This window comes from Centruroides vittatus, unplaced genomic scaffold (genome assembly GCF_030686945.1).
Source record: "Centruroides vittatus isolate TY-2023 unplaced genomic scaffold, ASM3068694v2 contig_341, whole genome shotgun sequence".
In the NCBI taxonomy this organism is placed as follows: Eukaryota; Metazoa; Arthropoda; class Arachnida; order Scorpiones; family Buthidae; genus Centruroides; species Centruroides vittatus.
Window position 1 is genome coordinate 1,546,916 of NW_027122166.1, and position 18,429 is coordinate 1,565,344.

General features: G+C 28.6%; 1 protein-coding gene across 1 annotated transcript in view; it reads left to right on the forward strand.

The window, feature by feature from the left end:
* Positions 1–18,174, forward strand: part of Frl (formin-like protein) — a 97,308-nt gene extending 79,134 nt beyond the window's left edge. Inside the window, exons 14-27 of the mRNA XM_067268862.1 lie at positions 1,457–1,651; positions 1,837–1,961; positions 2,039–2,137; positions 3,589–3,765; positions 6,944–7,021; positions 8,493–8,579; positions 9,118–9,186; positions 9,269–9,349; positions 9,469–9,598; positions 9,673–9,845; positions 11,552–11,653; positions 11,737–11,859; positions 15,441–15,546; positions 16,148–18,174. Of these exons, the coding sequence (XP_067124963.1) occupies positions 1,457–1,651; positions 1,837–1,961; positions 2,039–2,137; positions 3,589–3,765; positions 6,944–7,021; positions 8,493–8,579; positions 9,118–9,186; positions 9,269–9,349; positions 9,469–9,598; positions 9,673–9,845; positions 11,552–11,653; positions 11,737–11,859; positions 15,441–15,546; positions 16,148–16,254 (1,652 nt within the window). The 3' untranslated portion in view covers positions 16,255–18,174. The remainder of the gene's footprint in view (positions 1–1,456; positions 1,652–1,836; positions 1,962–2,038; positions 2,138–3,588; positions 3,766–6,943; positions 7,022–8,492; positions 8,580–9,117; positions 9,187–9,268; positions 9,350–9,468; positions 9,599–9,672; positions 9,846–11,551; positions 11,654–11,736; positions 11,860–15,440; positions 15,547–16,147) is intronic.
* The last annotated feature ends 255 nt before the right edge of the window (positions 18,175–18,429 follow it).

Below are 18,429 nucleotides of genomic sequence, written 5' to 3' on the forward strand. Positions count from 1 at the left end.
AATATGGACTTCAGCAATTTAAGTGGTTTTGCAGCTTTATTTTATGCCCAAAATATACAGAAAAATTATTTTCTGGTTCTTCTGAGAAACACCTCAGCCCTCTTGTCATTTACTGTATTTCCAGCTGAACCTATTTTACATTAGCCCACACCATCACAAAGTTTGAAGGGCTCTCATAGGGAACCTAATCAAGGACATTGTTCTAAAATATATATATATATATTTTATAAACTGAAAAATATATGTTGATGAAATTTAGCAGGTACAAAGAAGACACATTACAGGATTTTTAAGAATCATCAAATTTAAGGAATTCAATTACATGCAGTGTAATTACACATGAAAAGCAGTGGAAAATCATCACCTCACATATGTATGTTTAAAAAAAAAGGCATATTTGGTCATGGGTTAAGTTGCAGTGTTTCTATTTTAAAAAACTAGAATTTTTTTAAATATTTCATACAATCATTAATATTTAAAGCATTTACAAAAAAAAAAGGAATTTGTATTATGATTTTTGATCTTGTATGATTAAGTTGAAGAATGGATGACCAAAGCAGTAAAAGTATCAGCCTGCTATTCTGGAGAGCTGAGTTTGAGTCCTAGTCAGATCCTTAATTTTCACGAGAGTTTGAATAAGATTTTGTGATTTATCATTCAGACAAACTCGTAATGAGCATGAAAAAAAGACACTATTAGTGCCTTCAGGCAGAAGGAGTTTGAAAACGGGTAGAACAAAAATAATTAAATGTTTATTTGTAAAGTTAGTCATCACATCTTAATTGTAAATCCATAAGCTTTATGCCAGTCTTCTTGAGTCTATTGCTTCTCAGTCTCAATCTTTGTAATGATTATTATATTTCATGAAATTGCATATTTTAATCTACCAAGTCTATTAATCTATCTCACTTATTGTATTATATAAAGTATTTATAATTCTTGCAATAATAAAATTTCAATTCAGTGCTAATGTGTAACATCTGTTTTATATAACAAAAATAATTTGCCATTGTTATTTCTTATGGTATCTGTTCAGAAATAAAGCAAAATAAGCTTTAATTATTACCAAGATACAATTAGAATTTAATTAAATAGAAAAATTTATTAAAAATTTAAAGTATTTAAAAAAATTTTTTTTTTCATAGTTTTAATGATTATTACAGAAAAAAATAATAAAAAATGATGAGTTGGTATTTATAATTTTCACATTGCTTAACTTTTACCTGACAATCTAAGCATTATAATAGATTACTACTGTTAAGTAATTAGAATTTCACAGTTATATAGAAAAAAAAGCTTATTTTTTCATACAATGTTAAATTCATAATTTTTTTCTGTCATATTTTTCATCTATGTTATGGAGAATTAGTAAAAAAGCTAGATAAGTTTATATCTTACTCGGTATATATAACAACATTCCTTTAATCATATTATGACTACTTATTTATATTTGAAGGAAGTACCATGGCCAGCATAGGACAAATGTCATCTGTCACTTCAGTTGCTGCACCACCGCCACCTCCGCCACCTCCACCTCCACCACCACCTCCAGTGTCTGTGGCTCCACCTCCACCTCCGCCTCCCATTATGAATCCAAAGGGTCCACCTTGTCCACCTCCAATGGTTGGCTTATTACAAGCACCACCAGAAGGTACGTTTTTATAATATCTAAATCTTTATATGTTTGCAAAATAGGTTATGACATTTATTCTTTCTAAATATCACAATTTTGTCACAAGATGTTTTTGAAAGCTATAAAAATGATATTGCATTTTTGTTGCTAATCTAAAATATTTATTGAACCTTTTATTATTATTATTATAATTACATTTGCAGCAATGACAATCAAGAAAAAATTCCAAACTAAATATAAATTGCCAACTCTTAACTGGATAGCACTTAAACCTAACCAGGTCAAGGGAACAATATTTAATGAATTAGATGAAGATAAATTGTTTAATGTAAGTACAGCTATAAATCAAAATGTTATTTTGTATATAATTTTGCTGTATTAATTTATAATTTTTGTATTATGTAGATAATAGATTTTAATGAATTTGAAGAGCAGTTTAAACTTGGTCTTCAGGGAGCGCTTCCTGACAGAAATGATGAAATTAACAGTAGTAAACGTTTTAAGGTAAGTAGCTTGTAGTTAATTTTTAAGTATAGCCGTGCATTTTCTTTTATAGAACAGATTTTAAAATCTTTTAAAATAACATTTTTACTATTTTAGTATTAATTATATTTTAGAATGATTTATAAGATGCCATTTCTTAAAATATGCAATTGTAGATACTTGACATCACTCTTTTGTCACTGTTCATTGTAAAATTTGGTTAAACAGAAATGATTGATGAGGTTCAAGTAAATTTAAGCATTCGTTTATTTATTTTTTTTCTGTAAAATATGCAAAGTTTTAAATAGATATATAATATATAATCAAAGATACATGTAATTTGATCTACCAAATTACACATATCTTTGATTGGTTTCAGCTGTTAACATTTTAAATGTTTATATCTTACAAACAAAACAGGATATAACAAGATTGATCGTAAATGCTATACATTCTCAAATGTAAAATTCATATACATATTATAATTTTGTTTAGAACCTGAAAATAACTGATCAAGATAGTTGAAAACATTTGTTTTTAAATCAATTTTGTTAATATGAATATTCTCAATTACCTTTCTAATACTACTGGTAGTAATTTATGAAAATTAATGGAGATATACACCGTAACTATTAAATATGAATACTGATAATTTGAAAAGGGTTGTTAAAATTCACGCAAACATGAGAACAGATTTAATCAGGCTTTGAATACTTTTTCTTGCAACTTTTCAAGCTTCTTCAGTAATAGAAGTTTACAATGTTGTAAGCAAAATTACTCACAACCTGATTAAATCTTCATGTTTGTGTAAGTTTTTAACAACCCTTTTCAAATTATCAGTATTCATATTTACTATTAGTAATCCTTCCCTTTAAAACATATCTCATCCAATTTGCCTTTTTCTGTTTTACTTTGTAATTTCTTTCTCTCTGACTGTACTCAACACTTACTCAATACTAATTTTGATTTGGAGTGTACTTAAACTCACAACTCCTGCTTACCATGCAAGTGCATTACTAATTACAATACTCAGACCCCTCTCCAATCTTCACTTCTAGACCAAATAACTTTAAAAGACATGTATGATAATGTCTTTTAATTTTTAACATCTTTCTCAACATTATGTAAATATCTCAAATATTTCAATTCATCAGTAGTAGTTTTCTGTTCAAACTTTAATCAATGTAAGCTATAGCAGTTGTCAGATGTGGTGGTATATTTATTGTAATTTAGTTAATTAATAAAATAAACTAAATATTTATTATTTCTAGACTTTTTATTTTCAAAAGATTTTCATCAATTCCAATTAGGAATTGATGAAAACCCTTTAAAAATAAAAAGCCTAGAAATACAATATAAAAATGAATAAATTGTAGAATTTTTAATTACAGATTGCATTGATTTTAAATTTTTTTTTCATTTTAATGATTATGTTAAATTTAAAAATAATTTGAATTTAAAATTTCTTTAAGGTTCCAGAGAAAGTAACATTATTAGAACACAACAGACTAAGGAATATGGCAATATCCAGGCGGAAAGTTGAGTTATCATCTGATTTAGTTGTAAAAGCAATCAATGCTTTGGACTTGAAAACATTAACTCAGGAATATGTAGAAATATTGTTAAGGATGATTCCAACTGATGCAGAGGTAATACTGATTCTCCTAAACATATTTTTAATAAAATATTTTCTTTTTTAACTGTACAAATAGACATTTTTTATTCTAGTATTCTGGAAAACTTAATTTTGTCAGTTCAAAGAACGATTTTTAAGAACATGACTGAATTTATTGAAATCATTAAAACTAAAAATAATAAGATGAATTATGATTACAGTAGAGAGTCGTAAATCGCCACCCTGGTAATCGGAATGGCCGGTAATCGGCACGATTTTCAGTCGGACTGTGTCGTGCTGAATCGAACGTTTTTGATACTAAATTTACTTCTAAAGTATAATTTTCATGTTTTTATATTTTTCAATATATTTATTTTGTTTGTACAAAATGCAGAAATAATTTTTAACGATACGATAACCTCGATTATTATTATAAAAATTTTTGTTAGGCTTAAAATCGACGAAAATTCAACATGAAGCGACACGCAACGGAGAAAAATTTGAACATCGGACAGGTTAATATATTTTTTCGTACATAGACCATAATCAGAACAAATCCCTAATCTGAACAACCCCAGTCCCCAATTGATTCCAATTTTCGGTTCTCTACTGTACTTCAATTATTTTTCTTATTTTTGTATTTATCAAAAACCAAATCAAAATTGCATTCTCAGACTGAAGGATTTTTAAATGCTTCCATTCAAACAATTTATTTATAAAAGTTGGAATGGCTTTCTCCCATTGGACAAAAATCCAACTGACAAAAAACTATCAAATAGCAATATACATAGAATTATATTTTCACATAAATAAATTCATTTTTATCAGCTACATTATACAATGTGTTCATGAGAATTACATTACCATTAAAAGTGTATGAAGTACATTAGAAAACATATATACATGAAGTAAACAATTGTTATATTTATGTTTTTACCCATTAAAGTAAAATGAAATGTAGTGAACAGTGCTTAGCTAAGTTGTAAAGTTTCATTTTATATATTAGGTAATGCCTGAAGTTATTTTATTTTATACAATGCAAAAGGTTTTCAGAAATATATTGGGGCAGTCCAAATATAAATTTCATTTATTTTCAAATTCAATATTTGTGAAGAAAGATATGACTTTTAACTGGTAGCTATACTTTTACGATGTGTCCTTGAAGAGAATGGTATCAGGTTACAAAAGACTAAATTTTAAAGAATAATATAATATAATTTGCTGATAAATTGATCATTAGATAGTTTATTTCAATATATTATTAATATATTGGTATGGAAAATACTAAGTTACAAAATAATACAAGACCGAATAACTTTGTATTGTGAAGTGTCAGGTTACTACTGTTAGCGATCTGGGTTCAAATCCCATCTAGATCATCATAATTCTTCACAAGTAATGTGGTTTGGGGAATTGTTCCTGTCATTTGTCAGAACCTCTCATAATGACTGTAATTTTGGCCTGCCATACATCCCTGATCTGCTGATGCCTCATATAAAATAATCAGTGAATTGAAATATTATGATAAAATTATAAATCTAAGAAAAATATTTTGATCATATAATTTACTTACAGCCTAATTAGTTTAATAATTTGTACATAAGCTTGACTAAAATAGAAAAAAGATTTCAATTAGAAGTTGTGTATGGAAAATTTTTATTATTAAAAGATTTATAAAAGAGTGATTCAAACAGCAAAGTTTCAGGCATTTCACATTTATATGACATTTCACAACAGTTTCAAAAAATTCTTATTTTTGCAATAGTGAAATATTTCTGAGTCAGATGCAAAGATACTGGTTAGAATTATAAGCAGAGTTACACAACACATCAAAAATCAAATATCTTTCATATTAACAACACTAAGAAGAGTTTTTAGTATTTTAATTCTATATTCTTTTAATTGAACCTGACGATGTTCATTATATGTGGATGAAAATGTTTGTTTAAGTAAAGATTTTTAATTTTGCTGTTTTTTGGTGTGTTGCATAACTCTGTGAAATATTTCTTTTTTGTCTAACTTTGTTATGTGGTTTCATTTTTACATTGTTCCCTTTCTGATAATAAAATAACAAATATTGCAATTTTTTTATAAAACATAATCAGAATTTTAGAATATAGTTTGGTTTCCTTCATTTCTCTCTTCACTTTCTTGGAATTAATTACTATAAAATTGACTCATTAAGAGACAAGTGTTCTCTCTCAGAGTGACAAGATTAGCATTAGATTATTTCCTAATGAGTGTAAAGTAATCACATTATATGTGAACATACGTATATATTTATAGTATCTATTAATCTTTAGTCTATTAGGTTTTAAAGGTGAAGTGCTTTAGCTTTATTCAGCTGAATGAGTTATTATCTTATGATAATTGTACAGCTACTGATAACATTTGATGTTTTATAGTAGTATTGGTATTTTGTATATTGTTTAACAATATAAAACATAGAGAAGAATTAACTTCAGTTATATACAGAGTGGACAGAAAGTAACTAGGCATTGAGAAATTGTTATAAGTTTTGAAATAACAATGCATTCATAATAAAATTTGTGTGTGCATGTATGTCAATCAATGGAACTTTATAATTCCTGCATCAGTAGTGTGGGCAGTGAGAGAGAGGGACCAAATGTGCAGTGGCAAAAAAATATGTCTGATCATTTGTCTGTTCAGGAGTGAGCACAGATTGCTGCATGCCACGAGACGTGGAAATCAGCGTTTGCAGTGCAGAAATGGTTGCTCATGGTGAATAGATGTTATGCCACAAGCCATCCAGAAACAATCAAAATTTGTCATTCAAAGCTAATGGCCACAAGTTTGCTTGTGGAAACACAGAGAAGTGGTTCTCCATCCACATCATGATCCCTAGTTGTTTGAGGAAGTTGGTGGATGATACTAGTGTCAACATTGAATTTTAAAGTATGCATCCGTGTTTCCATTTAATAATGTACATGTCAAATAATTTTCATCATCTCTGTATTAGAAATGTAGAAATTATAGTGATTTCTCAATGCCTAGTTACTTTCCATCCTCCCTGTAGAACTAAATTCTTTTACATGATTTTACTAACCTATATTTTATTAAAGCAATAATATTGCTTAAAATACTTAACAGATTTAAATTACATATGGTCTAATTTAATGCTTTAATAACTTTATGCAAAACCTTATTATTTTTTTAAAAATGTAATAACTATAAATTATTATAAATTTCAGACTAAAGCTTATCGAGAATATGAAAGAGAGAGGAAACCAATTAATGCTTTAACAGATGAAGATAAATTTTTACTTCAGGTATTTCATCTCTCATAAAATTTCATAGCTAATTAATTTATTTGGCTATGAAATTTTCTCAATTTTTGAGTGAAATATATGAATATTTTCTGTTGAAATATTATCATATGATTTATGTAATTTTATATCAAATTCTAAATTTATAGGTAGAATATTTTGATTAAACCTAATAAAATTTAAGTATCATAGGTTCTGTGATAAAATTGATTTAATTTCAAAATATTTATTCTAATTACTATAATACATGTTTTATTAGTTATACATTAAGTTTAAAAATACAGTAATAGAGAAAGAGATATACAAAACTTGAAAACCGACTTTAAAAATATACTAGTATGCAAAACATGAAAAATATTGATAGACTTTGTAACTAAAGTTTTCTATAATTCGGTTTCATTTTCCTCCAAACTTGTGTATATAGTATGAATTATTTTTATTATAAAATTTTCTGTGAATATCAGAAAATAAATTATAGTATAATATATGGTTCTACATCTTTATATCATAGATAGCTGGGTGGCTAAGGTGGCAATCTATCATTTGGACCCAGGATTGAATCCAAATGGATTGGGGACAAACCTCAGGAATTTTTTGGGGAGTGATATGTTGGACTTTGTACCTTGCTATCTGGTTTCTCAGTGTGGGCTATAATGGGCTTGCTAAAAAGGCCCTGTTAGTAGACAGAGTGGAAAACATAAAAAAAAAAAAAAAAAACAAAAAAAAAGCATCATTCCATAAAAAGAAAGACTATATTTGCAACTTTTCAATCAGATGAAAATTTGAATATCTCTGAATTATTACTACTACAGCTATTTCTAAATTATAAAAGGTCACATATAAGGCTAGATAGATCATTTAAAATATAGGCAAACAAAAACAATAATGTTAACTTTTGTTTAATATTACTAGTGAATATATTAATATATTCACTATATTCACTAGTAATATATTTAATATTTCTTAAATTCAAATGTAAGAAGCTTGAAAAAAATGGGAACAATAATGAAAATATTTTTTGATAAAGAAAATGTCAAATAAAACAGTATTTATAAATATGACACTACTACTGATAAAGTAGCAGATGATATAATTTGATTCATTAAATAATGTTTTTTGAGATGATTTATATCTTATTATTACATAAACAAACATCACTAAGATAAATTTGTAAAGCCAAACAACTACCGGATTACATCGGGCTACTTTTTTGATATTTTATATTTAATTAATTATTTAATAATTAATTAAATACTTGTATAATCGTGGAAAAGTATCCCGATGTAATCCGGTAGTTGATTGGCTTTATTGTTGCATCAAACCTTTATGACTCAGATCATTCAAATATAAAATATAGAACTGTTATAGTTCAATGTTTGAATGATCAGTATTGTTCTTAAGGTCTGATGTAGTAATAAGATATAAATCATATTAAAAAGCTTTGTATCAAATGTTTTTGATTTTTCTCTTGCAGATGACAAAAGTTGAAAGGCTTCCACAGAAATTAAACATTATGAGTTATATAGCAAATTTCTCTGAGAATATTCAGTTGATAACTCCGGTACGTATAATATATCATCATCAATCTTCAACAATTCAAAATGATCTTCAATTCACTTAATTACCGTATTTTACGGACTATAAGACGCACTTTTTTCTTCAAAAAATTGCCTCCAAAATTCAGGTGCGTCTTATAGTTCATAGCGTCTTATAGGTATTTTTTTAAAAATTGTTTAAAAATTAAGGTGCGTCTTATAGTCCATAAAATACGGTAATTAATTAATTAATAATTTATTATAAGAGATAGCTTTAAGCAAATCTAGACATGTAATTATTAATGTTAAATATTTTCTAAGTGATTTATCTTTTAAACAGATTATACAGAGTGGCCAAAAGTCAGTTGATAGAGATTTATTATTTTTAAGAATGATCAAAATCAATATGGAGCAGTTGCATGATATCTGCTTTTCAGGAAAACAACAGAATTACAAATAATAATCAGTTAACTGACTTTTGAGTCCTGTAAATTTGTCACATGAAAACATATATTTAATAGCTTTTAAAATCTTAATTAAAATTTTAATGTGTTAATGTTTTAGCAAGTTCATGCTTTAACTGCTGCTTCAAGATCCATCAAGAATTCTAGAAGAATTAGGAAATTGTTGGAAGTAAGTTTTCATTTTCATGTTTGTTTTACAATTAATTCATTTAATTTTTTATAAATTAATTTACGTATATGTATGAAATTAGGTAATTTTAGCATTTGGAAACTATATGAATAGTGCTAAACGAGGTCCTGCATATGGTTTCAAGTTGCAAAGTTTAGATATGGTATGTTTCATTTGTTAATAATGTAAATAATAATGGTAATAGTCCATAATGATTATGAAGGTTAATAATTTTTTGATATAATAAAAAAATGATTTGCATTGATTTATTATCATTTTTAGCTTGCAGATACTAAATCAGCAGATAGGAAAATTTCCCTTCTACATTACATTGTAGATACGATACATCGGAAATTTCCAGATGTTGCAAGCTTTGACTCGGAACTTAGATTTGTGGAGAAAGCATCTTCTGGTAATTCTAATAATAACATAAATTTATTATTTAAATGACAAAAATCATTAAGTAATAACATTTTTTTTTTATAGTTTCATTAGAAAATGTTCTGACAGATGTTCAAGAATTAGAGAAAGGAATGGACCTTTGTAAAAAGGAAATGACTCTTCGCGGTGATGCCAAAGATGCAGCAGTGTTACGAGAATTTATATCCACATCAGAAGAAAAATTGAGAAAGCTTAAAGCAGATACTAAAATTGCACAGGTAAAAATTAATTTTTTTAATAAATGAATTATAATTTATCCAAAAATGCTCTGGTCTTTCTGAATCAAAGTTCTTCATGTATAAATTTAAAAAATCAGTAATATAATAACATTATAATTTATGTATTAACCTTTCTACAGTGGATTAGTCAGATATGGAGCTACCACAATGTAGTGGAGAATAAACGTAGGAAATTTTTAAAGAATTTTCCCATGCATTTTTCTTGTTTTCATTTCAAAAAATTTTTAAAACAGTTATGTCTAGTAAAGAAAATCTTTTTTTATTGTCATATAATTCCATTTTTTGTGAATTTTTTTTTGCAGTAATTTTTGGCTAGTTTTTGGCAATATCCACAAAATTTCCTTGCAGATATAGATGTTGTGTTCACCACTGCCACATGATCACCCTCGACAGATATATCCGTCAATCACTGCAGAGTGGTTAATGTAAAGTTTTAAACAGTTTTATGCCATAAAAAGCATATAATATTTGAGTAATCATTTTTTAAAATATTAAAACACAATGAAAACTTTTTATTTCTGTTTAAACGAAGTAAATCTGAAAGTTGCAGTTGATGATGATGATCAAACAGAGCTTTCATGATCAATACATTTGTTGGATACATAGATTAGATTAAATTAGCCATGTAGTAAGTTGTTAGCCTCCCTCCTGATTTAAACTCAATTCAGACATAATTTATCGTAGATAGTAGGTATTGAAACATTGTTCTCATCTCTCACTCATGTTTGTTATGCCTACCTGTAATGGATCACACCTAATCCTTAATGTGCACAATAAGTTGGTTTCAAGTAAATCAAAATTATGCAAGTTGAAACTAATATTTATATAGGAAATGAAAGACTAGGTTCCAAGGTTCCAGTTCTTATTAACTGATATAAAATGAAATTTCATTTTTTATCTTTTTTGCTTGTTTATAAAGAAACAGTTTCCATCTCCTTCCACTCCATTTACTATTTCTTGATTCCAGATTTTTCTAATTTGTTTGCCTGAGACAGCAATGATTTTATCTCAGTAAAATTTATAACTTGTTAATTTTTATTTAATTCTTAATAAATTTTCTGATACAAAAATACATTTTAATGTCTGTAGCATGAAGTCAAGACAAAACACAAATTTCATTTTTTAAACGTGCAAATTGAAAGTAGTAGTGACACAATTACAATAGATGTGTTGCTTAGTAAAGCTGCTTTGCTAAAAGACAGTTTGCCAACTTTTGCTTTAAGTTAGCCAATACTTCCAAAAATATCAGACAAAATTCAATACAGCTGCCATGAACAGCAAAGTGTTGTAAATACATTAGCTGTTTACAATTATTACAATTACAAAAACTTTAGCTTGTTTTCTTTACTTTAACTTTAGCTTAAAATTACTTTGTAAATATTTTTTGTAATTGTAAATAGCTAAAGTATTTGTAAATATTTTAGCTGATGATACCTATTCCCTAATCTATTCTTGATATTATAATTTTTATAACATCTGCTACATATTTTGCATTATTTCTGAATCAAACTAGAACAGTGACAATGTAATTGTTGCTTTCAAAAATATAAAACATTAAATTTACAGCAGCTTAACTAAAGCTACTTTACCAGACAATACATCCAATGTCATAATAGTTAGCTTTCAAACAATGAAAATACTGTATTAAACTGAAATTGTGCTAAAAAGAAATTAATATTTTACAGGAAGCCTATTCAGACTGTGTTGAATACTTTGGAGAAAGTGCAAGAACGCTTGCAGCAAATACTTTCTTTGCTGTATTTGTTCGTTTTAATAAAGCATTTAACGTAAGTAAACTTTTCTCTCACCAAAATAATGGCTTTGTAATTAAAAAAGTAGGCTTGGTATAAACTTAATTTGTCTTATTCAGCAAGCTGCTCAAGAAAATGAACATAGAAGAAAATTACAAGAAGCAGCAGCAAGAGAAGCTCAAAGAAACCCTTCAGAACAGACGGAAAAGAAAAATTTATTAAATTCTAGGAAAAATACACAAGTAAGTTCTGTTTTTAAAATAATATGTATTAAATTTGTAACTTAATTTTTTAATGAAAGAATAAACAAAAAATTATGATGATTGTATTTTATCTTACTAATCATATCATTATATTTTCTTTGATAATCTATTCACAATTGACTAAATTAGATTGAGCAAAATTTCGAGACATTTGAAATGGATTTTCAAGTAGTTTTTGGATAATTTAATAAGGTTCACTTGTTTCCATGCACTACTTTACACAAAAATAGAAATAGTTCATTAAGATGTATTTTTACAGTTAACAGTGAATGCAACTACAGTAGATCAAAAACCATAGTTCTTCATCACTTTTACATGCACATCATGTATTATCTAATATAGAAGTTAATGTATAAATTAACTGTTAGTCACACTCAATATCACAGCCAATCAGTTTGGTTCCAAAGCATTTCAAAGAAGCTTGTTGATCCAATTATATTACTTTAGCATCATCAATATAAAGTACAGTAATTCTGATTAATGAGATAATGAAATGTTTATAACATGAAGCAGTTTTCCAAGTAAGTACCAAACAAATATAAAAGATCTAAACAGAAACAAAAACATCTGCACCAGCATACCTCAAATTAACACATTTTTACTAAAGTTTTTTTCTGTTTATAACAGACATCTTCAGGTATATACACTGGTGGAAAATAAAATTCCAACGTAAAGAAAAAATTAGTTTAGAGGAATGAAATTCAGGCAAAGCATTTGTCTAGGTAACATATTTATTTGATTGAATTTTTAACGTCGCAGGCTAAAGTATGTGCAAGAAGATCCATTTCAAATGTGAAATGATGGTACATTAATAACCACTGTAGTCACCATGATTTTGAATGCAAGCATGCAAACATTCATACATTGTGTTGTACAGGTGCTGTATGTCATTTTGTGGGATGGAGTTCCATGCCTGTTGCACTTGGTCAGTCAAATCAGCAATGGTTAATGTTAGTTGTGGATGATGCTGAATTTGTCGTCCAATAATTTCCCATATGTGCTTGATGGAAGAAAGATCTGGTGATCTTGCAGGACAAGGCAACATAACACTCTGTAGAGCACCTTTGGTGACAGCAGCGGTATGAGGACAAAGTTATCCTGTTGGAAAACACCCCCTTGAATATTGCTCATGAATGGCAGTACAACCAGTTCAATCACCAGTCTGACATACAAATTTGCTGTCAAGATGCTTGGAATAATGACGAGAGTGCTCTTGCTGTCATAGGAAATTGCTCCCCGGACCATAACTCCTAGTGTAGGTCCAATGTGTCTATGCTGCAGACAGCTTGGTTCCAAGTGGTCACCTGGCCTCTTCCTAATCAACATACAGCCATCACTGGCACCAAAACAGAAACAGCTCTCATCTGAGAACACAACAGATCTCCCCTCCACCTTCCAAAGAGCTCTTGCTTGACACCACTGAAGTCACATATAGCAGTGATTTGGAGTTAGTGGAATGAACGCCACAGGGTGTCTGGCTCGGAGCTATCCCTCAAGCAATCGATTTCTGGGTCACTCTGGCGCCAAGAGAAACTCTAATTTCTGCTGCAGATGCAGTATGATGCGCCACAGCTATGCAGCAAATACGGCTGTCTTCCCTCTCAGTAGTGGCCTGTGTGCGGCCGGACCCAGGTCTTCTTGAGACAGCACCTTCTCATGACCACAGCTGCCAACAATCTTGCACAGTGGATACATCCCTGCCAAGTCTTTCTGCAATAGCACGGAAAGAAAATCCACCTTCTCATAGCCCTATTACATGGCCTTGTTCAAACTCAGTAAGCTGCTGATACTGCTTTCTTTGTCTCTTTAAAAGCATTCTTGACTCAACCTTAACTCACAACATTCAATTCGGACAATAAAGAACACTTAACAAGTTTACATCGCAAACTTACAACAAACGTGATTTGCATGTTCATAGCAGTGCTACTCATGCCACTCTTCTTCATCTAGTGCAAAATTTGAATAGACATCATCTTTCAGATATGAAAACATGCCTACCAAGTTTCATTTATCTAGTACAACTCTTTCTTGGTGTTGGAATTTTATTTTTTTGCCAGTGTATAATGCAGAACAAAGCGGATAAATTAAAATTAAACAAGCTTTTATGAACAAATTACAAATTCAATTTAATTATTAAAATTATTTCTCGAACAAATTACATCTAGAGTTTAAAATTATTTCTCAAATAAAGTATGTTTTTAGATTAAAGTTATTTTTTATATAAATAACTAATTTAGTTTAAATTTTCATTTATGTAAGTTCATATCTGCATGGCCTAGTGAGATGTATATGAGAAAAACTTTATGAGAGTTTAATGAAAACACACCTTGCTCTGGATAGTGTGTCTGTTTCTTTGAAATTAATTCCTACTCCATTTTCAAGTGCCCTATAGATTTCAATTGATTCAAGGCATTTAAGGTGTGTTCTGTTGGGAAACCCTGTGTTACAGTATTGTGTTTGTAGATCGTCCTCATATCCAGCATAAGTGGCTAAGACTGTGGATGAAAGCTTCTTTTGATCATATATTCATGTTCTTTCATTCTCATAGCAAGACCCTTCACAGTTTCCCCAATATATAATAATGTTTAGTTAATTCTGCCATTACACACTGGTGCTGTGTAAATACTGGGTGAATAAGAGTCAGATATAGGGTTCTTATTGTTTCTGATGAGTGAAAAAAATCGTTGATATACTAAATGAACATTAGTTGTTCTGGCAATTTCTCTGCAGATTTTAGATAGTGTCCTATTATATGTTGTTATCATCAATAGTCTCCTGTGGCATGGATCTGTTATCAGGCTGTAGATATTGTTTTGTGAGTGTTTTAACTAGACAGAGTAATGTCTGTTGTAAACAGATGAAAATGTTAGTAAAAAGTGTTCATTTGAGATATTTTGGGTATAGGTGTTTTTGTTTGTGTTTAAACTAATTTATCCTAGTATTGGAAAGTTATTGTAAAAGACCTATTTTAATATTAACATCTGATGCTGTAGCCAAGAAGCTTTAAAAACATTTATCTGGTAATTAATATTCTTAGTTATTGTCATTTGTTTTCAGTGTTGAAGAATTCACAGGTTCTACCAAATTTATATAGTTAATGCAAAAAAAAATGACAAAACACTCATTTCACAATTACAGTATAGCCATCATAACACATCTAAAATAACTAATTATATACTATTTTTATACTAACTCAGATCTTTCCAAGTGTTTCAAAATGAATTTTTTATTTGAATATTCTGCTTGTCAAAAACTCTACAAGACAACATTCTAGAGTCCATTTATGTGTCGTGTTCATTCTAAAACATTTTGTATTTTAAAAAACAAATATTAAATTCTGCAGGTTTGTAAATGCAGAATACATTTCAATAAACTCCTTTGGACTGTAAGTTTTTTATTGTTTTCTAATTTAACTGTTATTAATGCATTAATAGATATACAATAAGACATTGTATATCTTAAATTGATAAATTATATATTAAACTAAAGATTTATGTATATACATATATTTATATATATATATTATATATGAATTATGCAACTTTTAATTTATTTGAAAGGAGGCTGTTATTAATGAACTAAGAAACAAAGCTCGTCAGGTTAAAGAGAAGAGACTTCTTAAACAAGATGAAGTATACAATGGAGCATTAGAGGATATTTTGTTGGGTATGAATTGACTTAAATTCAGTTGATATTAACTCAATTGAAGACACAATAAATTTTATCTAAAGATATTGTTTTAGGCTCTATTTTACCAATTTTTGATAATTGAAGTGGTTATTATCCAGTAATTATTGAATCATAATTTTAATACAATCAAAATTAATCACCACTTCTTCTAAGTAGAAATAGTCTATAACACATTTAGATTAAAATTAAAATATATCATATTATTTTAGGAACAATATGATTGATATATTTTAATTTTAATTTAAATGTGTTATAGACTATTTGTAGACTGGCCAGATGGCCAAGCCAGTTAAAGCATCAATCTAATGATTTGGGGGACCTGGGACTGAATTTGGGTGATTGAAAAATCTCCAGAAAATTTTATGGGGTGGTCTCTCTCAGATACATTTGGTCTTGTCCTTCACTACTCAGTTGTCGTGATGTGGATCTGACCAAACACATGGGCTTGAAAAGGGGCCTTTTTAGTACCCATAGGGTAGAGACACCCCAAAAGAATTATTTGTATAAATATATAAATTTTATTATAGCTATAAATGATGTAAATTTTATATTTATGCAATTTTAACATTACTTGCAGGCCTCAAAAACGAACCTTATAGAAGAGCGGATGCCGTCCGTAGGAGTCAGAGAAGAAAGCAAGAAAATGTGAGACTGTCGCGAGGAATGGACGACTTTGATCTATAGAACTGTGAAATATCGGATTATGAAATATTTTCAAAAAACATCGTGCAATGAAAATATCGACACAGTCTGTACTGTAAAAAGTCTTTGGCACCTGTAAGGTTTATTACGTTGTTTTTTGTAACAAAAAAATTACAGCGTGCACAAATTGTGCCTTTTATTAGGCCCTGCGTCCATAGGCAGATTTTGGCCTTACCTAGAAAGTGCATCTTGCACTCCGTGCCTTGAACTTACCCATCCTTTTTACTCTTTATCCATGTACTGACACGAAAATAGAAAATTACATGGAGTGAACGAGCGATGAGGTTTGCAGTGTTGTACAGTGTTTGCGTAGCTTGACCACAAATTTAATTGTTAGACTCGGCAAGTTGCTTCTGTTGTGTGTTCGTGCGTTGACTATTATCTGAGACAAATACAGACGACTATTTTTCCTCTACGGAATGTATGCATATCATGTTTACTGCAGCATAAATATATAGATTTGGCTGCCGTTTTGGAATGATAACAATGCATTTATCTGTTACAGAGCCTACAAGCCTAAGAAAATTATGGAAATTATATTCGAATGTCTATTTTGACTCCTCTTTGATAAAGATCAATTAAATGTTTATCTGCTCACTACAGAAGTTTGGAAAAAGGATCAAATTATTCAAATATCAAAGGATTGTTAATAATTTTAAAATTGTTAAGAGTGAGATTTTATCCAAATCAATAGATAAAGTAAAACGATCTCATCAGTATCTGAACAAAGAATTTGAAAAATCGGTTAATCATTATCATTGTTACTATTGAAAATCATGTGATTTAACGTAGAAGACATCAAAAGCAACAAATCAATATAACAAAAGCTGCAAATTACAGATTTTATCATGTATACATTTTAATATTTTACACAAACAGTTATATTGATATGTAGCATAATACAAAAAGAATTTGTATAGATTTTGTTTTGAAATTAAGAATTTTTGGAGACAATAGAACAAATAATGTCGATATTTAAATTAGTTATTAATTTTGCACCATGTACATGGTATTTAAATAAGCCAGACTTCAGAGAAGTTCACCATCAGCAATAAAAATTTTATGTATTTTCATACACCATATTTTGAAGGATGATTCGAAACTTAGCAGCAGTTTGAGCTGTAGCATTTTTTATGCTTTGTGTAAATTACACAGATTTTTATTCACATAGATATAAATAATTGTAAAAGAAAAAGTATATATGCTTGAAAATAATTCGTTATCCATCCAGAATATTTGATAAAAATGTTTGATATGATTTTATCAGAACTTCAGTGCAATAATTTATTTTTTGAATGGTAACTAACTATTCAAAGTAGAAAAATTGTCCATGTTTCCATGTCTTTTATGAAATTTGAGTTTGAGAATAGTTTTTCTTTATTTTCTACTTTAAATGGACACAATACAACATTCAACAAGTGGTTTTTTTTTTTTTTTTTTTTTTTTTTTTTTTTTTAAATATGAAAAGTCATTTCAAACATTTTTAAGATGTCCATGATAATTCTATTTTATCACTTTATATATGCTATAAATTGCAATTTGTTACGGATATCCAGCAATTCAGTTTATCGAAATGTAAAAAAAGAAATAGATGTCGATCATGTACAAAATTACATTTCTACTTGTGCCTATCAGGAAACTGAAGGGGACCAATTCATATGCCACATAATAACAGGATGAATTAGTGAATCTTTCACGACAAGCAGTGCGGTGTTTTTTTTAGTGCCAGATTTATTTATGTACGTGACAATCAATTGTCATCTCTGGTAAAATATTTTTGTAGGCCTTCTTAAGCTTATAATGTTTTATATATAATTTGTTAAATTTTATACTGTATATTTCCCTGTGAAATTTGTCATTGTAAATCAGTTCATGATTAAATAAATCACTTGTGTTCTTTTATCTATCATCTTTCTTAATAGAAATACATAATAGGAAAGGGCATTGTTTCAATATAACATAGTTTATGCATAAAACTGTTAAAAATGTAATTTATGTCAATCTTGTTTCAAAAAAAGAAAGATACAATAGAATCTGCTTATTATAATTGTGGATATTGTTGTCATCTAAACTTATCAGAATTAGCTATCAAAACTATACAAATTTTGAGTTTTAGTTAATCATTTTCAGATATGAAAAGACAACCAAAAAGTCCCT